General features: G+C 45.5%; 1 protein-coding gene across 2 annotated transcripts in view; it reads left to right on the top strand.

Annotated features, from left to right (window-relative positions):
* BCO1 (beta-carotene oxygenase 1) overlaps positions 1 to 23,620 on the top strand; it is a 296,080-nt gene that overhangs the window by 82,753 nt on the left and 189,707 nt on the right. For both annotated transcript variants that reach the window (XM_069607100.1, XM_069607101.1), the window contains exons 2-3: positions 7,311 to 7,439; positions 14,460 to 14,589. In XM_069607100.1, coding sequence (XP_069463201.1) covers positions 7,311 to 7,439; positions 14,460 to 14,589 — 259 coding nt within the window. The remainder of the gene's footprint in view (positions 1 to 7,310; positions 7,440 to 14,459; positions 14,590 to 23,620) is intronic.

Raw genomic sequence — 23,620 nt, 5'->3', positions numbered from 1 at the left:
TCTGAGAATCTGCCCGATATACAAGATCGGGGAATTATACATTGTCCCTTCCCCCCTCCCTTCCCCCACCACCAATAAAGCTAATAAGCAGCGATGTCAGTTGGCACCAATATATTCCTTTCAGAATTTGACTCTAGTGCTCCTTTATGACAATGACACAGCAATTCTTTTTTTAAACCTTTATTTCTTAGAAGGTCATAAAACAAGCGCTCTGTGCAACATCACACCATAGGCAGTACAGAGTGTTCACAATGATGAAACGGCATCAGAATGTCCATCAGCAAGAAAAATCAGGGGAAAAAAGAAATATGATCGTAGAAACAGTGCGTTCAGAGCCACATATGATAACCCAATTCAGTCTACAGAACCTTCACCGCCAGCAGCCCCCTCACCGTAAATTCTGGCCCGTACAGTCGAAGTGAACCCAGATATCTTTAGGTCAACATGTTGCTGCTACAGTGAATACATATCCCTCTTCCTCATCATTAGTGAATATCAATTCTCGTTTCCAGTCAGCACTGCTAGGAGCATGTTTCAATTTCCAGTGTCTGAGGATGCATTTCTTTGCAACTTTGAGCGCAGTATTGAAGAAGCGTTGTGTGATAACAGAAACTTTACCTATATTTCCCAACAGGCATTTCAGTGGTGTCATCAATGGTGGAATGTTTAATATTTCATCCACTATCACCACAATTTCACACCAAAATGCTAGGACTGAGGGGCACTCCCAATACATATGGAATGAGTCTGCTGATTCTTTACCACACTTCTCGCACGTACCACTCACACCCGGAGTAAACTTCGCCAGTTTGGCTGGGGTGTTATGTAAATGGTTTAATATCTTGAATTGCATCAATTGAAAGTCTGCATTCATTGATATGCCCTTGGTCAACTAACAGCATCTACTCCATTTCACCCCCTCCAGTGTTACCCCCAGGTACGCTTCACACTTAGCTCGTATCATGATTTTGGACTCCTGATGAGCCTGAAATAAGCTGTACAGTCAAGACACAACAAGCTTATCCCGTCCTGCGAACACCATCTCCGCAATACTTTCATGAGTTTCAGGCTCAGCCGGGAAGGAGGGCTAATGTTTATGAAACGCTGCCTTCATGCAGCTGTACTGCAGCACTCGGATACGGCCCCCTCCCAGTTTGAGGGATAAATCTTCAAATGACACAAACTGTCCCTCCGGAAACATATCTCCCACTGACAACTGTTCCCGCTCGTCCCAGGATTGCTTAAGGTCCCTGTCAAATGAAGGTCCGATGCCAGGGAAACTACACAGAGGAGCTGCCCTACAATATGGTGTTTGGACTCCCAATTTGTGAAATATTCACGACCAGGCATTAACTGTGCCCCTCCCCCCCGCTCCTACGGCTCAGTCAACTTCTCCCAGGAAATCCGAGCTGCCCCGTTCCCCCAGATAAATGTAGTTACCAGTGACCTGACCTTGGCAAAGAAGGTCCACCCAGTCCTTCCCATCTGGTACCACCATTAATGGGTGACAAAGAGAAAGGGGAGAGGACTGAGACCATGTCGGGAGTACATAGGTCCGGTGAGGGAATGACAAAGAGGATGTCAGTGACAGTCTGCTTGGAAGAAGCGTTGATGTAGGTGTCAGCCATGGGCATGCCTGGATTGGAGACCAGGAGATGTTTTTTGAACTTTTTCCTTCCAGTCTTTGAAAGAGAGGTAGTATAGGTGATATAGTAGTAGTTTGAGTAAAAAGGGGAGATGGAGAGCATCATGGAAGGAGAGAACAGAGAGACAGAGAGGGGAGAGATAGAGAAGGAGAAGCTGCACATTGCACGACAAACTCACCAGACAGCCTAGCAGTAAGACAGGTGCAGACAAATCAGGTGCACAATATGTACAAGTTCGTCGAAACCAGCAAGGGGGCGGTGGGGTGTCAGGGCAAGCATGAGAGCCAAGTCCTAAAAAAGTTCTCATTCAAGTCAGCTAAATGCCACAGGGGTTCCCCAACTTGAGTGCCCCTGCTTCTTCACTCAGGGAGCTGCTTCCTACAACTTCCCTTTTATTCCAGGCGTGTTAGCCTTAATGTGGGTGTGGCGTTGTTCCTCTATGGGACCACCATGGCCCTGTTGCCCCCACTCAACCATATGAAGCTCTTCCACTCACTCAAAGGTGGCCATCTTGGCTGATTTCCCAGCAATAATGTAATATTTGAGCTAGCACATGCGAGCAACATTGAGCAATCTGGCAGCAAGGCAGGGAGTACAGCCATTGTTTGCACGTTGTAAAGCCTTTTATGTTGTCCATACCCATGGTATCTGTGTTATCAGGCCAATGGTCCGCCTCCTATCGGATAACCGGCTGGTTTCAGTGAAACCACTCGCTGCCTCCGGGCCACCCCACCACCCAACTCCTGCACTTTTACCATCTTGCTGCCAAGCCTCGCAACCACCTGCCGCATTGTCTGTTAGTGGTGCCGGTGCTTCACAACTTCTCCTTCATATCTCTAGGCTCGGAATGGAGCGTATATTGTATTTCTTTGTTGAAAGAGCTCGATCTTCCAGTCTCACCATGCCCGGCGGCTATCTTGCCTCTCGGCAGGGTGAGACAAACCTAGACCCTATTATGTGATCTCTCTCATAAAAGGGTCTAGGTTCTGCTCAGGGTTGCGAATGTATAATAATGTGTCATCGGCGTAGAGTGATATTACCTGTGGCGGGGCTGCAATCCTAATACCCCTATGTCCATGAGTGTCCATTATGAACTCTGCTAGCGGCTCAACTGTAAGGGCAAATAATAAAGGGGAGAGCGGGCAGCCCTGACAGATGCTCCTGCCCAATGGGAGCCAAGCAAGCAAAGTGTTGTTCGTAGAGAATTAAGTGTGTCAGACCTGCACACAATAAAAGCACACAGCGAGAGAAGTTGGGCCAAATCTAAAGTGTCTAAGCACCCAGAACAGGTATGTCCAGGAAACCAAGACAAAGGCTTTTTCAGCATCCAGAGATGATGCAACTGCCCTAGCCTGGTGGTTGATTTGGGAAATCATGTAAAACTGACGTCTCAGATTCAAGGCAGTGGATCTAGTTAGAATGATTCCTGATTGGTCTGGATGTACTAAACCTGGCATGGGCGGGAGTAGACACGAAGCCAGAATCTTTGCGGACACCTTTGCGTCTGCGTTGATTAGTGATAAGGGCGGCATGAAGCAACCTCGTGAGATGGCCTGCAGGGTTTCAACAGCACAGTTATGATTGCCTCCTGCATAGACGGGGGGAGGTGGCCATGGTCAAGAGATTCCTCCCTGTAATCACCTGGGAGCCAGATGCTTGTGAAATGTTTTATATAATTGTACCCCCAGGCCATCCGAGCCTGGTGCTTTCCCAGAAGACAGTGCTTTACCACATTAACCACCTCTTCTACTGTCAGGGGCTGTTCCAAGATCTGACACACCCCCTCTGACAATTCAGTCAGCCGAATTCCCTCCAAGTAGCGACTGAGGGTGTCATCCGTAGAGGTGTCACAGTTAGCATAAAGCTATGGAGTATATTCCCCAGCTGGCAAGTGCTGAATTTACCCAACACGAGTCTCACTACAGTACTGTTAACCACCAAGGATTGTCCTACGCCTTGCGTCCTGTTACTGTGCAAGGCAAAACAACTTTGCAAGCCAGGACCGCTGCCCAGCCAACAGAGTTCATCTTTGCTTTTCCTCAGAGGACTGTGCTGCTCCTCCAACAGGCCTGTATCATGAGCCCCGCTCCACGTTCCAAACCCACAGCAATCGCAGCCCCAGCAGCAGGCCTAGCCAGTGCCCCGATCAGTGCTGCCACAGTGCCAATGGTCTCTCCCGGCTAGCACTGACTTCTCCACACAGCACAAGGCTCCGGACGCGCCCGCCTCTGAGATTATCCTCCACGCTCCTGTCAATGGCAACATTCCCCAGGAGCAGGCTGCCCCCCAAACCGAGACAACTCCTGCCGGGCCTACACCAGGTCCCAGGATCTTCAGTGGTTGTTAACGCCACCTTTCTCCACCAGCAAAGGTAGGGTCTCCATAGCACGGGACGTCACAAAAGTCAGCAAGAGGTACACCCAAGCACTCACAGTGCAGACAATGGCATTTATATGCTTTGCCATGCAGAAAGAAAGGATGTTATCTGACCAGGATTTATTTAGACACGGAGCTGCAGATCTAAGGAGCCATCTCCATTGCTGCTAAGCAGCGCCGTCCAACACAGCTATTTTGGAGTTAACCCTGGCAGGTCTCCAAAAGGACCTTCTGTACACAAATGACTATTTTGGCAACTGTAGTTTGAAATTAAATATGATCAAAACAAACAATATGTTGCTAGTTTTTAAATGAATGCAGAGATGAGGAGGTAGTCTCATTTTTGAGCCTACTCTTCTCAAAGAGGTGCTTGCGTGAATAATTTTAAGAAGACACCAGAAAGGGCATCATTAGGGATTAAAGGGCTTTTTAAGATTTTATTTAAAGTTTGGGGCATTCAGAATGGGCAAGTGCCTGGAGGTATATAGTGCAAAGGTCTGGCCCACGTATTTTTTTTGCAGCGAAATCTGGGGTGGTTCGAATTGTCAAGTCCTGAAGGGGTTGCAAAATACATGCCTGTGCCAAACAGCAGGTCTTCCTCCAGTTATTTCTGGTAGCGCCTTATCAGCTGAATTGGGGTGGTTCAGTTTGAAGGTCTCGGTCCAGTTAAGATTTTTTACTTATTTTTTAAAAGCTCATCTGAGATGTTCTGCTAATCATAGAGTGAATTTCAGTGTAAGCGGAATTGCAGCCTCCCCTGATAAAGGAAATACTAAAACCGATGGGTTTTGGGGATTGTAATGCACTGTCCATTTGGATGGGGGGGTGCGATATAACTAAGTTTTGGACATTAAGTCAACTCAAAATAGCTCTTAAAGCAAGAGCTTGTCCGATGGAGAGAGAGGACGTTGTCCAATATATATATAAGCTTCCCTCATTAGCTTTATATGCAGACGTACGTACTCATATAAGACAGCAAGGAGAAATCTGTGAAATAAGATCCACAGGAGGCTGATCCTAATGGTCTGTTTATATTTATCCACCCCCTCAATAAATGAAGGTGTGCAGGAGGAAGCACAATGTGTGCCTGCAAAATGAGAGTCGATGAAGATTTGGTTTGTTTTCTCTTAATTTGTCGTTTCTCTATTTTCAGTAAGCGTGGACATGCTTGGATGCTATGTTTTAAATAATGAATTGTAAAGAGGTTTTCATACATAGCTTGTATGAACATGTTAAAGCTGCTTTTTTGATTTTGGGTGAATTTTATAAAATATGATACATGATTTTAAATGTTGCTAACAATGGAGAAATATGATTAAATAAATATTGATTGAGTAATACTGATCATTACATGGTATTCTTTACAGATCACTTCACTGGGGCTTTGGAGGTTAGCTCCTAAGAATTTGTTTGGAATGTGATAGCAAATAGTGCCTTTCAAGCACTTGGGGCCTGTTACATTGTTGAACACAGTGATTAGGAATACAAATATTTTTTTTCTGAAGGTTTTAGAGCCCTTTTTCTCTGCTCTGCCTAAAAGGGATTGTACACACAACTTAGTGGCGGCAAACAAAGCCTAGAGCATTTGACAGCCACTTAATCAAGGGGTGTGGTGCTGTTAACTAGGTATTTGGATTAATTGGCTTGTTAATTTACATTTATTAGCGGTAACTTATTGGATTTGAATATAGGGAAAATTAATTATACAATATTTGGCATGCATTTGCCCCATCTGCCCATTAGCCACATGCCAGAGGGGCAGAGTATCAAACAATGTCAAATTTCCACTAGGGTACTATGTACTAATAAATATAGGTGACAAGAAAAGTAATATTTCTGATAAATATAATGCATGGTGGCATCAAACTCAAACCTCACTTGTACAAAAGCAGTGCATGCAAATTATTTAATAAAGGAAAGGTGGGTATGCATTGCCCAATATACTCCTACTAGCTGTACAAAGGAACAGAATATGAGAATTTTCTCTAGGACACAAACATGGGCACGTGGTTCAATTATTTTATTCATTGATTCATTTGTCAGCTGGGTAAAGTGTCTGAAGATGACAATGTTTTAACAATGACACTGTTATAATAAGCAAGGACATTTACTGAAAAATAATGCGCATGGTGGCAACAAAATCAAATCGTGCATCTAAAAAAAAAAGGCAGACTGGAGCCACAGCAGGCTCAATGACTAACATCCTACCACAGTCTAGCACTCGGTCCTGGCTATACTGCTACTGTAGCCTCATGCCTTCAGCACCTCATTTTAGGCCTCCACACTATGGCCCAGAGCAACTGGCAAACAACAAAGTAGGTTGCCGCTAGCAAAATGTTGCTCCCGAGCTACACATTTGGGATCACTGAGTGAATCTGTACAGACTGGCTGCAGGCCCACACGCTCCAGAACAGAGGGGACAGCCTCTCACTTTGAGGTGTAGCTACCTGCTCTGTGTAACCCCTTGGCTCCAACCCCACCTCCCACTGGGGGCTGGCTGACATTGCACTACTCTCCTCTTTCATTCCTCTCGTCCCTCAGACAGCAGAGACATGGGGAGCCCCTTCTTTTACTTTGCCGCATCCAAGGGGTAGTAATCTGGGCATCTGATGACAAAACATGTACTTTTATGTGAATGTATGAGTAGTATATGTAAATAAATTGTGTGAGCACTAAAGTAAATGGTGACAATGCCTGACATAGTGCCTTGGTAAATTAGGCCAATACTTGACAAAGAGCGTACATCTCTGGTTACAAAATGTCAATTGCTTGTAAAGGGTGCACCTGGGCATATGTGGGCAATAATTGCACGGCTAACTAGGCATGTGCCTTGCAAATGGTGAGTGTCTGCCCATAAAATGGCATACCTTAAAAACTGCCTGGGTCCCTTAGAAATATAATGCTAACATCTTACAAATTGGGTGAACAACTAGCCATATCATGTAAATAACTGGCAAGGCAGTGACTATTTTTACTACATAAAAGGCAAAAACATTGGCAACACATGTTATGTTTTAAATTGTTTGTATGACGTTAATATAACAAATGTTTGGAATCCATTTATGTTCACTTATGTATTGTCCCCGATGACTGTTCCATTGACTCCCCTCCACAACCTGGTCAGAATGTCTCTCAAACTCACCCCATTGTAAGAAGTTAACTGCTTCGTGTCAAATCTGATTTCTTATCTATTGGCCGTTCTTTTGTGATCAAAAGCGCATTGTTTCCCGTGTATGCAAATAAATACATAAATAAAATAAATCCAACACACAATCTTTTCTTTTGCAGGTCATTTACCACCCTGGCTGCAAGGAACCCTTCTCAGGAATGGTCCAGGCATGCATTCCGTTGGTGAGACGGCCTATAACCACTGGTTCGATGGCTTGGCCTTGCTGCACAGCTTCACCATTAAAGACGGTATACTGTCAGAATGAGCGCAGTTGCATTTTATTTATTTTAGTGGAGTGGGTCACCACGCTTCAGGCGAAGCCATGGATTGGTTAATTATTGACTTATATATTGTCCGATTATTTCAAAATGTAATGAAATTGATTATTGTGGATGAAGTCATTGAAGAAAACAATGAAAGTAAAACATGCATGTGGCATCATATACTAAAACCGATGGGTGCACACATAGATTCCAAAAATGAGAACAGCTGAGAGAGATAGGGTAGATTTGCAGATGACCAGCCCCCTTTCACCAGTCCAATCCACCAGGTCTAAAAAAAACGGGTACTGCTCAACTGGACATATTAGCAGCTATGTATACAATTGCGCTGTCAAACCTCCTACAAATATCGAACACATCTAAATAAATGTCTAAGAATAATATCTAATAATAAATATCTAAAGAAATACAAGTGCACTGATTCAATTATTGATGTGTTTTATAATATTTATTATAACAAAACAGTGTATTTATATACACAATCACGTTATTCGAACTAATCCCGTTTTCTAAAGCATCATCAGATCACAGGGTTACATGAAAGGTTCATATCCAGATGAATTGTCCCTCAAAATATTGAAACAAAATATCAACATATGTTTCACATTGGCAAGAATGAAATATAGCCAGCAATGTGTGATTCTTAAGGGCCTACCTTGTAAACCAAAGGAAAAGAACACATAAAACACAACGAAGGCCGAACAAAGAAAAAAAGACGGATCGTTACCTAGCTTGAAGACAATAAATTAAGGTCCTCCAATCAGCTGTCATCTAAGACACTTTTTTGAATGGTTCCTAACTTTAAGTATTTCTTTAATTGCTACAATTACAGATCAATACAGACAAAATTTGGTGTAACATTCTATATTTAAAGAACAAGTGACAGGATCAAAAGGTTGCAAATTAAGTTCAGTAAAAATGGTTCATTCAGTAATTCTAACTTTTTGTGATACTTTCAAAAGTCTGAGGATCATTCCACCTTGATAACACGTTAGACCAAACTTATTTTTTTTTACACACCCAACAATGATTATATTGGGACAGTGTAAGCAAAATCGTTTTAATCAGTAGCCAATTATTTTTATTATTATGTGTATTATTATGGTATTTATTGAGCGCAGACCTAGATCGAGAAGCAGCGGAGCGCTTTACATAGGTATACAAAAATACAGATACACAACGGAGTGCTTTACACTGGTATACAACAGTACAGATGTATAACTGAGCGCTTTTCAGAGGTAACAACACAACAGATATACAGAGGGGGTAGGATACAGAGACGCAGAGAGGAGGAGTACAACTGTAAATGTGTGATGTGGTCTTATCTGCATAGACTCTTGATGAGGCATGTGGCCACGTGTAGGACACTTCGCAAGGGAGGACGACGGGAGGCCTTCAAGCAGGTTATTGCCCCAATCAAGGTGGGATAGGACCAGTGCTTGAACGTGGATTTAAAGCTGTCCAGAGGGATGAAGGGATAGACTTTCCACAGGAGGGAGAGCTGATACCAAGCTGTTTGAGGTTTCCTATCTATGTGTGTCTTGAAGGCAAGGTGTTTGTCGATGTGGAACTCTGTGCAGGAGGTGAGCTCGGGTGTGAAGCCCTCAGGGTTCATGTTTAATAGCCAGGTCTGTATGTCTGGGTGTTCAGTGTTGTTGGTGAGCAGTAAGAATTTGGTTTTGGAGCTGTCGAGCTTCAAGTATGCACTGGGCATCCAAGGCTGGATCAGTGAGAGGCAGGTTTTAAGCATGTGGATGTCCTTGATGGAGTCGATCTTGAGGTATAGCTGTGTGTCATCGGTGTATTGGTGGATGTGGATGTTGTGTGTAGCTAGGAGGGCACCCAACGGCTCCATGTATAGATTGAAGATCACTAGATGGAGGAAGGAACCCTGCAGGACTCCACAGGTAACGGGTAGTATTGGCATTCTAGAGGAGTTCATCTGAAGAAACTGCTGGCAGTTTGAAAGGTAGGACTTCAACCAGCGTAGGCCAAGGTCACTGACCCCCATGAGCTGGTGTATGGTGTTTGCGCACCTGGTGGTCTACTGTGTTGAATGTGGCAGAGAGGGTGAGTAGAACCAGGAGGTAGGGGTGGCTGTCATCAAGGATGTTGAGGCCATCATCGACCACCTGTGTTGTTGCCATCTCTGTCCTGCATCTGGGTCTGAACCCGGAGTGGTAGGTTTGGAGGAGATGTTTGGTGTCAATGTATTGTTGCAGTTGTGCGGCTACCGCTATCGCAATGTTATTACCAAGGAAGGAAAGATGCGTGATGGGGCAATAGTTGCCTAGGTTGTCGGGATCCAGAGTGGGCTTCTTTAGTAGAGGGAGGATTTATCTTGTCTTTAGGGCCATTGGGAAGGAACCCTGAGTTACAGAGCTGTTGATAATCTCCAGGTAGGAAAAGAGAGCTTCTGCAGGGAGGACAGATGCAGAGAGGATGTCATCGGTATATGATGTGCTTTGAGGACAGCCATGGTTTCTACCAGGTCCTCTGTAGAGAGTGTCTTGAATGGGTGTGGAGATTTTGTGAGGAGGGACGCAAGGTGGGTCTGTGGATGCAGAGCTGATGCTTATGTGCTGGCGAATCTTGCTGATTGTGTCGATGAGGAAGGTGTGAAGAAATGTAGTGCAAGATCTTATGCTAGACCAGACCAAGGTTTAAGGCCGCTTTCATGTTAACCATGTTTGAGCATGCCTCAGATCAACAATTGTTCTTAACTGATGTGTTGAGTTCATGGTATCCTCTTTGTCTGAGTGTGTCTAAAGGCAAAGGCTAATCAGAAGGTAATAAGATTTTCTCTAATGAGGCAGTGAATAGGGATTGAGTGTGTGCTTGTGACAACAGTCTGGATGTACCGGGGGTGTTCCAAGAAATGAGCTCCCAACTATTTGCTGGAGAAGGAGGCAGGTTTTGGTGTCTAAGCAACTCAGTCTGCTGTATTTTATACTTACATTTTAGAATCCTAAATGAAAGGAGAGGGTTACAACCCTGATATATTTACTTGTTGAAAGCCAGTGACAGCCCAAGATTTCATTTCCAGAATTTATTTTTGTTTAGTAATTTTAATGCTGGATAGTCCAATGACAATCTATCCCTGGACAATAGGTAAATTCCTCATGCAACATACTGCATTCTTATTCTCTTTGACAACAAGTAAAACTATGAAAGAGGGACATGTTTGTTATTTTTCTTTATCAATGGACAGCAAAACCTCCAAAGTAATGAACATGTTTGTTAAATGTATAGTCATGTCTTGGGGCATTGACACGCTGAAATCCATGCACAAATGGTATACAAAGAAAACACTTGAAGAACTCTTTTATGATAGCTAAAGCAAATCCCCCTGAAACTGTATAATTATAAAGGACACAGAGGATTACCCATATTCCCCTTACAAGCCCATAGGAAGGGTTTGAAAGACCATCGTAAGCTATTTCTTAGATGGGGAAAGGGTATCATAATAAAGGCATAGTGTACACGTGGTAACAATTGCTTTATTTTGATCTTCTAATGCAGCATTTCTGAAACTTTTCTTTGATGTAATTCCTTTTTTGTTTGGTAGACACGATTTTACATAGGCGAGGCGCGCTGCAGAACATTATTGTGTCAGTTATGACTTATAATTCATCAATCAATCAGGCCCTGATGATACCTCCACTGTGGTTCTCTGAACCAATGGGCATTCAGAATCAAGTTCCAATTTATTTATTTCAATTTTTATAAAGCGTTGTATGCCCGTGGGCCTCAGAGAGCACACAAAACAAAGACATACAACAAACAGGTAGGGATCTCAGGGATCAGCAAGGGGGAACCAAGAGGATACTGATATTAAAATTTAGTCAGGATTATAGTTGAAAAGATTTTTTTGTATTTCTTTAAAAAAAAAAAGAGCCAGGCTTTCAATCAGGGGTATATGTCCTGGAAGAGTATTCCATAGCAGTGGAGCTTGGACATTGAAGGTGGCACCCCCGAAATGTACCAATTTATACCTGAGCTGGATGAATGTAGGGCATGTGGAGGATGATAAGATATTATATGATATGATAGTTTATTTATATAGTGCCTATATGTGTTTCAAAGCGCTTCAAGGCAAGGGAGGGAACAAGGGAAAATACAATGACATTCTTACAGGCCATGAACAGTAAGGATGTGAAATTAACTATCGTACTCGGCCTGACGACATTTCAGAAAGTGCAAGAGCTAAGCCATAGATAAGGAAGGGAGGGGGAGAGTGGGAAGGAAATGGAAACAGACAGATGACTACCGTACTAGGCCAGACGACATTTATGGTAGACCGGGAGAAAAGAAAAGGTGAGGGAGAAGGGTGCAGAAAGGGAGGGGAGGAACAAAACAAGCGACTATCATAGTAGGACTGGTGACATTTCAGATAGTGCTGGGGGGGACAAGTAAGGGGAGGATGGAAGAGACAGGGGAGGTTGCTATCATAGTAGGACCAAGGACAATTCTGATAGAGTAAGGGCATAGAAGAAAGTAAGGGGAGGAGGGGAGGAGATAGGAAAAGGGAGAAAGGGAGAGGAGGAGAGAACAAAGAGTAACCAGTCAAAAAGAGTAGAGAAGCAGGAGGGGAGAGCGAACACAATTGCAGTAGTAACACATAATGTTGCAAGACTGGATACAAGATGAAGATGGGAACAACATGATTCAGGGCCACCATGAGAAAGGGTGACGCACCGTGAATCAATGAAGTCCATAAAAGTCAAATCCAGCATTGGCCACAAGACGGTGATGGTTGAAACCAGAATGTATCAGGACAGACTCTTGCTTAAGTAGGTTGAAGGGCGGTGTGGGGTAAGCTCCCTTCCTCCTACCCTGTTTTTTTTTCTTTCAGTAACATAGATAGGACACACATTTTTCTGGCATTTAAAGGACAAGGCCAGAATCTTATGGGTAATCCTATGTCTAACAGGTAACCAATGAAGTGACCTTCTGCCCTCTGAGATGTGGGCGCACTTGGGTAGTCCCTGTATAGCTCGGACCGCGTTGTTTTGTGCGACCTGCAAGGCATGAATTTGGCTTGCAACGTGCCTGCTAGGAGTAGTCAAGCATAGAGTTGACTAATGTGGTGGCGAGCAAGGCACAATTTTTGGTGCAAAGGAAAGGGTGAATATAATTAATTTGCTTCATCATCATGCTGCAGGATGATCGGATAAAGGCAACGTGGTGGCGCATAGATAGTTCGTCATCAAGGATGACTCCAAACTTCTTCACCTTCTTCAGTACAGGGATAATGTTTGATGCAATGGTGAATTTGGCATAGGCAGGGTCTGATTTGCTCAGGCGGGCTTTAGATGCCACAATTAAGAGCTACTTTTTTTGCAATTAAGGGCAAGCGAGTTGGCGGACATCCAGGCTTGGGTGGCTTTATAGATGTTATTGATGGCAGCCGAGTCCTGCTCATTATTCCCACTCAACTGGAGGACGACCTGGGTATCTTCAGTGTAGTTGGTATACCGAGCCCCCAGTGCATCCAGCATGTCAAGAAGTGGTCAAATATAGACCAATTTTAAACAATGTTCGGGAAAGACAGGACCGCGGTGGGACACCACAAGTTTGAGAAATTGGGTCTGAGCATTCTTCCCCAACAGTCACTCAGACAGTACGGGGACTAAGAAATGATGAGATCCACTGAGAGGCGAGAGGGGAGCAATTGGCAACCTCCCTCAAGCATGTTATCAAGAGAGAGTGGTCCTCCAAGTCAAAGGCCGCAGAGAAGTCCAAAAGTATCAGCAGGGCGGGATGACAATTATCCACCATGCCGGCCAACGTGGAGTTAAGGTCCAGCATGGCGGTTTCTGTCTCATGCTGAGCCCTGAACCCTGATTGGAGTGTGCCTAGAATCCTGTGATCTTCAATATGTTTTTGCAGTTGCATGCCAGTTGATCCATGATCTTAAGGATAAAAGGCACATTCGTGATGGGCCGATAGTTGTCTGGAACCTGTGGATCAAGACTAGATTTCTTCAGCAACAGCATGCTCCAGGCCTCCTTAAGGGAGGAGGGGACCACACCTTCGTCAAAAGAGAGGTTAATGAGCCTGGTTATCCAGGGTACAAGAACCTTAATGGAGTCCTTAAAGACATCCACGGGGCATATGTCTGCCGGACAGGTGGTAGGTTTTAGGTCCTATTACTAATGTCAGGGTGAGGCCTATAAACTAGTAGAGTCCTGTGTATTACAAAATTATTGATGGTCTCTCTATGAGTAGAGATTTTTGCCAGGAAGCTGTCATGGATTGTCTGACACCATGCAGCATCCTTGGTAACAACATTAGAAGTGGTTGGATCCTGAAAATCCTTCAATACATTAAAGAGCTCACTGATATTAGATCGAGCATTATTAATCCGATTATTGTAATAGGATGACTTGGAGGAAATAATTTCAGTCTTGTATTTCTTAACAGCCAGTTTATACTGCAGTAAGGAGTCTGTGTTGTGATTTTCTCGACACGCCCTTTCAGATGCCCTTTTTGCTTGTCTAACAAGGATAATACATTAGATATATGTGTGTATTCTGGCAACTGGAAGACTGACGAACCCAAACAGTCTACTGCCTACTTTTAGCGGCACCAACTATGCTCTTTTGTAGTGACTAGGGGGCTAACTGAAACCCTTAAGTGCTCCTATTATGTATTATGATGTCATTAGTACTGGGGTGTTTAAGTGAAATATTGAAAAACTTCTGGCATTTTCACAGGAGCAAACCCCTGACAGAGTAATTTGTAATTGCCATAACTGCAATCTGGGGTAGAGATCCTTGTCATGGTCTGAAATAACCAGTGTCAGGAGTATGTTGTGATCTGGTGGGCAATTTTAATACATTTTCATGTTTGTCATTGGTTAAGAATTTTAAATTTCTCTAGAGATTATCGACTCCAAGGTTGAGGCGGTACATTTACTTTCCTATTGCAAAGTTATTCATGTTGACTTACTAAAAGCAGATATACTACTTTTCTGTCTGACAGGTGATGTTCACTACAGGAGCAAATACCTCCGCAGTGACACATATAACTGCAACATGGAAGCAAACCGAATAGTCATATCAGAGTTTGGCACCATGGCCTATCCAGATCCCTGCAAAAGTATATTCTCCAAGTAAGTCAATGTTCATCTTCATCTTTTCTTTTTCAACTTTTATTTGAGCAGAAACACACAAAAGCAGCATAGACTGAAGCATTATTTGATTGGTAGGAACACAAATCTCAACAAAAGCTCAAGTTACATTTGGAATCTACATGTCTCAGCATCTTACTGAATATATCCATTAGGCCTTGACTCAATTCTGTGATGTCTAGTTGTGCCAAAACCTCCATATGCCCACTTAAATTGCCAACATGTAGCAACCTTTGAACTCGTATGAACAATCTCTCAAGTCTAGATAATTACTTAGAAATATGCCATGTGGATTTGGAAGGAAGAGGCAAACGTTCTGCTTGATTATGATGATTGATGGAAACAATATAAGTACAAGTCTTAGAAAATCAGAAGCTTTTCACTAGATAAACAAGTCCATCATCCAGCCACTCACCATCTAACTACATCTGGTACCATGCTTTGTCGGCTTTAGATATTGCCATCACAATAAAACTCTGCTCTAATCCAAGCTGTACTCTCCTGAGCCCTACACCCATGCTTACCGGTAACCTATCACATTTGGGAAATACACATCCCCACTTCGACAACCATATACTCTCCCACTCATTCCAATTTTTTGTGCTCTCTGTTTTTGGCCATTCTATTGTCTAGTTTCACTTTCCTTTCACATCTTCCCAAAACTCCATTTCTTTTCTACAGACTAAGGTCTGGCGACACCCTGGCATGGTCACAATATGCCACCTTTCGGACAAGGGCAGGTGCCATATGACCGCTACGGTAGTGATGGGCACAGTATAAATATTGGAAAGCATAGCAAACATAACCTAAATAATGTATTTCGCTCTAGAGTCTACTAAAGTAGTCTTTACTTGAAGCTTAAACAGTAATTAAGAACTGCTGATTTATCAGTGTTCACATGCTTCACAATGCACTGAATCATTCTCTCTGCTAAAATCTGAGACATTTTTATGAGCGGCAACAACGCAAACAAAAGAGGTTAATTCTGTCACTAGAACCAAGGTTTGAGGTTTCAAAGGGTTTTTTGGGAAGACGCAATAAGGGTCTTGTGACACGTTCTCCTACTTGGATTCAGGGGTGCCTAATGGGGTGAGCCTAAAACCCTCCTGCTCACCTCTGATGCAACTCATTCTCATAGTAGGCAACAATTGTATGGCTCACATGGTGGTCACCGCTCTACTAGAGAGTACTCCATTGCCTACTTTCTAAGTCAGTAGGGAACAATGAGAGACAGCTCTACTACTCCCAAAATTCCCCACGTGGTCGAAGGGAAAACCTAGACTGGATGCATGTAAGGCAACCAGAGGTAGAACAAAGAGACCATAGGAGGGAATGCCCCTCCAAGGCCCAAAAGGCTACAGGAACGTCAAGGAATACTTCGAGGACCCACATCGCACAACAGATCAGATGGGGAGGACTACATTTCCCATAATATCTATGCTTTCAGGAAAGAAAACCTGGATCGGACCGAGACACTGTCATAATCATTACATGACAGGAGAGCTCTAGGATTGAGCAGGCCAACCCAAAGAAGGCCATTTCAAATCCTGGGAAAGATAGCCCAGGGTATTCCCTTGCCCTTATCCTCAATGGGGGAGAAGGTGTGCTATCTACCTTTCCTAGTAAAAAAGGAGGAAAATCGAAATTGCAGCCTTCTCCACCCTCCTAGGGAATTTTTCAACGACAAATCAACCTCGGCAACACAGGACAGCAACCAAGCCAGCATAAACAGAAAAGAACTTTCCAGAAGCAGACCGGGTGAGAGCTGCAGGCAGACAGGAAGAGGCAGGGCAGAGCAGATGAGTGAAGAATGGCTGCCCTGCCTCTTATAGCTTCTGTCTCACTGCCTACCACGAGGGGATTTGCAGGAAGGAAGTTGCTTTAGCTAATCCGATGAATCCCTCCCCTATAGTCAGATGTCAGGTCCCTGCTGGTGTGGGATCAATGGAGGATCGCAGTCTGGGCGCGGCCCAGACGTGCTGGGCAGTTATACGTTTGCATATGTGCCTCAGCGTTCTAGTCTTCGTGACCTTCCTGCAAAGGCCCTTCCTTACTCCTCTTCTGCAACCAGAGCCGGGACCGCTCTGCATTGCAATGTAGCTTTAGCGCTGTGGATGTTCCCTAGTTTACTCTTCTCCACAGTTTCTGCTTTGTTCCTGGTGGTTCCCTTCCTTCCTTCTCCTCTCTGGCTGCTCTTGTCTCTCCCTGGCTCAATCTCTGGATTCTTGACACCCGGCTAGTGACATCCTGGATTTCCATTTTGGGCACTTCATTTTCTTCTACTCCTGCATCACCATACCAACATCTACTGGGGTTTCCCCCATATTGTAGTTTTCTCCCTAGCTGACGGCTCTTCTGTTGATCCCCTTGCCTCCAGTAGTAAGGGATCAGAAGACCAGGGCTGGCCTTACCTCTATACTCCTTACTGTACACAGAGAAGAAAGTTAAGGCTGACTACTGACAGATTAAGGCATGCACAGTCTGCACTAAGCATAGACCCAGCTTAGGTACAAGAACTGCTACAAGCAGTGCAAACCTTGATGTCTGAAGTACAGACTTTGAAGGCTAAGAATGCTGCCTTGCGGAATTTGGTCTCTGTGAGGGGTACTCTGACTTTGGATCCTTCCCTGTCTGCTACTCCCTTGGTAAAGTATGATGGGAACCCCAAGAATCTCCATGAGCTTCTGGACGCCTGCACCATGTACTTTACCTTTAGACCCCATTTGTATGTGGCGATCGAGCCAAAGTTGGGTTTATTATTTCTAACCTAACCAGAAACATCCTAGTTTGGGGCACCCCTTTGGTGACAACCAACAGCCCTTTGCTGGATCACTATACTAATTACATTCTAACCCTAAAACGGATGTTCGATAGGTCAGAGCTTTTTTACTCTGCACAGGAGACACTCCTTGATATTACTCAAGGATCTCAGGACATCCTTTCCTGTGTCACCAAATTCAAGCACATAGCTGCTGAATCCAGATGGCCAGAAAGTGCCCAATTTGATTAAGTAAGGCATGGACTTAATGAAGAACTAAAAGACGAACTGGCTAGTGTACCTCGTCTGTACTCACTCTAACCTTGTCACAATGGTCCTGCAGTTGGAGTATCGTCTACAAGAATGTAGTCAAGAACATAAAACATAAAGATGGTCTACTACACGTATAAAGTTATAAAACAGGCCAGTGCTCTGGCAACTTCCTCATCAGATGAAGAACCTTTTCAGTTAGGAACCGCACAAAGATCATAATATGAGGAAGAATGACATTGGAGACACAATCAGGGTCTGTGCATGTACTGCGGAGCAAGCAAACCTTCGGTTAGGGAATGGCTTGTGGCACCTCCCTGACATTTGGGAAACACACTCTCCCAGTCATAAAAGGCACCATCATATGAAACCGTGACCAACACGTCTGGTCAGCCCCTTGAGTACTGATCTATTTGGAGCCTGACAAATCAATTTGGACTACCACAATGGTGGGTTATGGTGCTGCACATCTCTTTATGGGCAATGAATGGGCAACGTCCATGGGAATTCCATGTCACAAGAAGGAGGTATCCCAGCCCATGGAAGCAATCCACTGATGCCCCTTGTCCTCAGGTCCAGTCACTGAACAGTCCCTGCCTTTACGCATGACAATTTATACCCATTCCGAGTTCCTGGTTTTTTTAGTTCATTAGAGCTGCACATGTGCCAGTGGTTCTAGGCATGCCCTGTGTGATGAATCCTACAGACTCCTCACTATATCCCTTCCTAAAGTCTCCTCCCAGGTCGCCAGGGAAAGGCAAGCGCTTTCTGATCCTCACCTTGAGGGTGGTGTTCTGGGAGGAGAAAAGACCTAGCAGATTCATAGGAATGGAATGTGGGATGAGACGCTGTACTTGTCTTCCTTTAGGGAGAACAGCCCCGCAATGCCACAGTATGTAATGGCTTGTCGTAATAAGCATCTTGCTGTGCCACAAAAGATACATGTAAATAAGGCCGAAATTAATCACACACCCCTAGGCTTTGGGAGAAATCAAAACTATTCTAAAACTCAGGCGATCTATAAAATTGAAAACCTCCCTAATACCCATCAGTGCAATGAAAGGAAATTTAGAAATAATACCAACGTGGGGGGGGGGCGCTGTTGCGCACAAGGAAAATGGCTGCCTAGTCCCGGTGCTCCCGCATCACCACAATATCATGTGCCCAAAAATCCATTCTTAGGCCATCTGGAAGACTAAAAACCTTTGGAAGCGGCTGCCCGTTGACCCATCCACAACCTGTGAAAATCTGAACCTGCAGCTGCATTGATCTGCCGAGATCGGGCTGTGTAAAAATCTGCCGATACACGTGGCTGTGTTGGACCGACACGCGGCACCAGGAGAATTCACTCGGGAGCCGTGGTTGCTGAGATCTGCGGGCCGCGATTGGGCAGAGCCAACGCTGGAGGTTTGCGCTCGACCCTGCTGCGCGGCCCACGATTTTTGTGCGGAGGTGGTTGGAGGTGCCTGGTCCCTTCATTGGATGCCCTGAGCTCTGCCCGAGCCCTCAGCGCAGACCTGCTGGGTGCTCGCCCACCTCCCTACCCCGATCGCGAAGGTACGGAGCTCCCGCCCGCTCAAGGGACTGAGGACGATGCGGCCGGAGACCCAAGTAAGCGGCCATCAAACACGGGGGCAGGGGGTGTGGTGTGCCTGATCTGCCGCGGAGTCGGCTCCTGCGGCGCCCTGCCGCGGTCCATTGTCTGAAGCGCTTCTATGCACTGGGTACCTCCAGCGGACAATTAACTCGGATGCACGTTAACCCCGTACCGCAATTTGATCTACAGGACACGGGGTCATCCTGGAGGTGTCCGGGTGATTTACAGCTAACATTGGATTCTTTTATATTGTGAGGGGGGTGTGGGCTTGATTCCCCGGATATTGCGGACGTCTTCTACCACGCTGGCAGGACATTTCGGGTGATCGGGTGGAACACAATCATTAACCCGATGGATTACATTCCGTGACGGCTGTGTGGGTGATACACGGTCAACAAACGGCTGCCACGCGGCCGCTCTCTGGGCGCCCCAATGGACTCCTACACACCTGGAACACTACAAATGAGGCGAGGTGCCTGGGAGTGCTGTGGGCTCGTGTGACTCTGCTCACGTGGGGGGACACAATCCATCCGTACATTACGGATCCGCACTGGAGACCTGCCGCCTTGGGCTGTGGATTTCCCAGGCCCTAGCCACCTCTTAAGGACTGCAAACATTTCATGAGACCGGCAGGTCGTCGGACTAAGCTTTGTGTTCAGCGTGGGGGTGCCACACTGCCACCATACGGCTGCCACGTGGCCTATCTCTACGCGACCTGCAAGTTTAAATAAACCTTGTGGCACTACCATATTAGACAGGGCGCCTGGGAGTGCTGTGGGACTCGCTTGACACTGTGCACGTGGGAGGACACAGTCCATTCTTGTATTACGGACCCGCATTGGTGACCTGCTACTTTGGGCTGCGGATTCCCTGGCCCTTATCCACATTTTGAGACTAAGATCATACGGAGCTTCTGAAATAAACCCAATTCACACACGTGACTTAGTGACAGCATGGGGGAGCCAAACAAAGCCAACAGGGCGTCCAAAACTCCCGGTGGTAAGAAGAAGGGCCCTATGGACACGTTTACCAACATGGCAAATCACACTGTGATGGTGGACACACATCCAGAAGCAAATGTGCCAGGTGAACTGGATGTGACGGACCGAGAAGATAAACTGACCACGCTAGTCCAAAATGGGTTCCTGGCAGTAAACACCAAGCTGGACGAAATAGTTGCCACCATGCTCCATGAGAGCCAGAATAGACAAAGAAAGTGCACGTGTCACAGAAACCGAGAACAGGATAAGCGTGAACGAAGATACTATTTCCCACCACAGTCGAGACATCTCCTACATTAAAGACATGATGAGCAAACTACAGAGCAAATGTGAGGACCTCGAATCCAGGTCGAGAAGAAATAACGTCCGAGTGGTCGGAGTGGCGAAGTCCTTTGGCAAGGGCCAAATGGAAAAACATGTGGAGGAACTGTTCAGATCCTTATTTGGACCGGAATCGCTCTCGAAGCATTTCCTGGTGGAAAGAGCGCACCGCACCCTAGCACCGGTACCCAAGCCAGGAGCCTCGCCACGTACGATAATTGCTCACCTCCTGAATTATAGGGACAGAGACACTATCCTTCGCTTGGCAAGGGAGGCTGGTACACTGCACTATGAAGGTAACCGAATACACATATATCCGGATTTCTCTGCATCTGTCCAGGCAAGTAGGCGCTCTTATGAACCGGTTATGAAACTCCTTAGAGCACGACAGATCACGTACGCCTTGATGTTCCCGGCCAAAATGAGGATTCAACATGCAGGGAGAGCGCACTTTTTTGAAAATCCGTCTGAAGCCTTATTTTATATTGAATCCTCTATACCCCTCCCTCCTAGAGGGGACCGACTGGCGCCAAACAGTAGACTCCGCCCGGCAGACTAAGGTATATGTTCTTTCCAAAATTGGCTGAAGCGATTGAGGGCCTTCCCTCATGGTCCCTGGAAAACTGATACTATAGACAGCCATTATTTGTGTTTTGGTGGTCGCTAGGAACCGGGATTGGCGGTCATGTGAGGCAACATGACTACCCCTGGAACACTCCACAAGTTGAGGGACAGACATCGTCAAGTTGGGGGTGACGGTGAGGGAGGTGGGCGAGTCAACAACAGGTATGAAATGGATTGTTGTTGTTATAATATCTCATGGGTTGAAATGGGAAAAGGCCCCCACCTTATGGCACTCAGCCCTAAGGAAGTTACGGGGGGAATTGGTTATTGGTTACAAGTGGTCTCGGAGATTCGGACACGATCTATGTTATATGAAAGATGCATCGAAGAGGTTGGTGATGCTATCTGAACATTTATATGTGAGACTTGGAACACGCATTGAGGGTTAAACTATTGTCGTCGAATGTCAGGGGGTTTGAACAATCGATTGAAAACTAAGAAGGTGGGAAATTACATTGTCAGACATGGTGCTCAAATTATTATGCTACAGGAAACACATGCTGTGGATGCTAGTAATGAGTGCATATTGGATAGTTGGGACAAATCAAGGTTCTACACAAATTACTTGTCCCTGTCCTGGGGGTTGTCACGCTTATACACCCAAATCTGGGATTCCGACCCGAAGGCCAAAAATCTGACCCCCTTGGTAGATATGTTCTGGTGTGGGGCTCGATTGCAGGACAGCAGATGCTACTGGTCAACACATATGGCCCGAACATTGATGACCCAGCCTTTTATACAAATATGTACCAACTAATAGCCGCCATTGATACACCTACTATTCTGTGGGGTGAGGATTTCAACGTTGCTATGGATCCTAGATTGGACAGATCCAGCACGATCGTTAGGGCACCGAGCAGGGCCGTTCTTACCTTGAGACATATCCTACCCAAGCTCTCCCTTGAAGATGCCTGGTGAGTGCTGCACCCGAATGAAAAGGGCTACACATACTATTCTTCAGTTCATGATTCCGAATCCAGAATTAATTATTGGTTTGTAACCCCTGCTATGATCACTGCATCAAAGTCGTGTGAAATACTGTCCCGTACACTGTCTGACCACTCCCTGATAACACTTGAGGTTACAATCCATAATTGCCCTAGACCGCTCAGAAGATGGAGAATGCCCAGGGGGTTGCTAGGCGATTCTGGAGTGGTGGAAGGACTACACATTGAAATTGCGGAGTTCCTTGAAAATAACATGGGCTCAGTAGTTAGATGTTCCACGGTATGGGAATCCTTTAAGGTCTGGGCTTGGGGGACGCTGCTATCCAAATCTGTGGGTCTTCTGAAGGAGGTCAGAGCTGAACTAACCCAAACTGAAAATGAATTGGGGAAGCTAGAGGAAGCTTACACTCGCACACAGGATAAGGCTACACTAGCTGGGATACAGGTACATCTCCAGGAATTTGGCAGACTAGCTGCTAGGGAAATTCAATTTATGGCGGTCCCGGTCCGAACCCGTAGATATGGCGAGGGCGACCAGGCGGGCAGGACACTGTCCAATTTATTGAAACAAGGCAGGCACCCCAACTGAATTACTAACATACAAACATTGTGTGGTGAGATTTTGCTGAATGAATGAGAGATCAATGGTGAGTTTACTAAATTCTACCAACAACTATATAGCAACAGAGACACTAAGTCAATCATGGAAATCAAGGCATACCTAGGGTCGCTGCCGATGCCGAAACTCTCTGAAGAGACCCGCCTGGCAATGGACCAGCCTGTCACGGCTGAGGAAATTGCTGAGGCGATTAAGGACTTGGCATCTAATAAAGCTCCAGGGTCAGACGGCTTGGGTGCGGAATTCTATAAGGAGTTCCGTGAGGAACTCGCTCTACTATTACTAAAGGTTTGGGAGGAAGCCCTCCAGTGTAAAATACTGCCCCCATCTATGAGAGAAGCCTTGATAACTGTTCTCCCTAAACCGCGCCGCCCGCCCCAAGACATGTTGTCCTATAGGCCACTCTCTCTTATTAACACGGATGCCAAGATATTTTCCAAGGTGCTGGCCAATAGGCTTCTACCGACAGTCCCTATACTTGTTCACCCTGACCAGAATGGGTTTATCCCCACCAGATCTACGGCCCTTAATCTTCGGAGACTTTTCGGCATCATGGCCCAAATAGACCCTGGTAGGAACGCAGTTGCCATATCATTAGATGCTGAGAAGGCCTTCGATTCTGTGTCATGGGCCTATTTGCTAGCAGTGTTGGAGGCATTTGGTGTCGGCCCTAATTTTATTAGTTACATGGAACTACTGTATGCGGAACCTGGTGCTCGGGTATTGACCAATCAATCAATATCTGATCTGTTCCTATTGGGGAGGGGCACCAGGCAGGGGTGCCCATTCTCGCCCATACTGTTTGCCTTGACAATAGAACCAATGGCGATTGCGATTAGGCTTAGACACTCAAACAGGGGCATAAATATGAAGGGC

This window comes from Ambystoma mexicanum, chromosome 1p (assembly GCF_040938575.1).
Source record: "Ambystoma mexicanum isolate Mex_15411 chromosome 1p, UKY_AmexF1_1, whole genome shotgun sequence".
Lineage (NCBI taxonomy): Eukaryota > Metazoa > Chordata > Amphibia > Caudata > Ambystomatidae > Ambystoma > Ambystoma mexicanum.
This window is presented reverse-complemented; position numbering and strand designations above follow the sequence as displayed.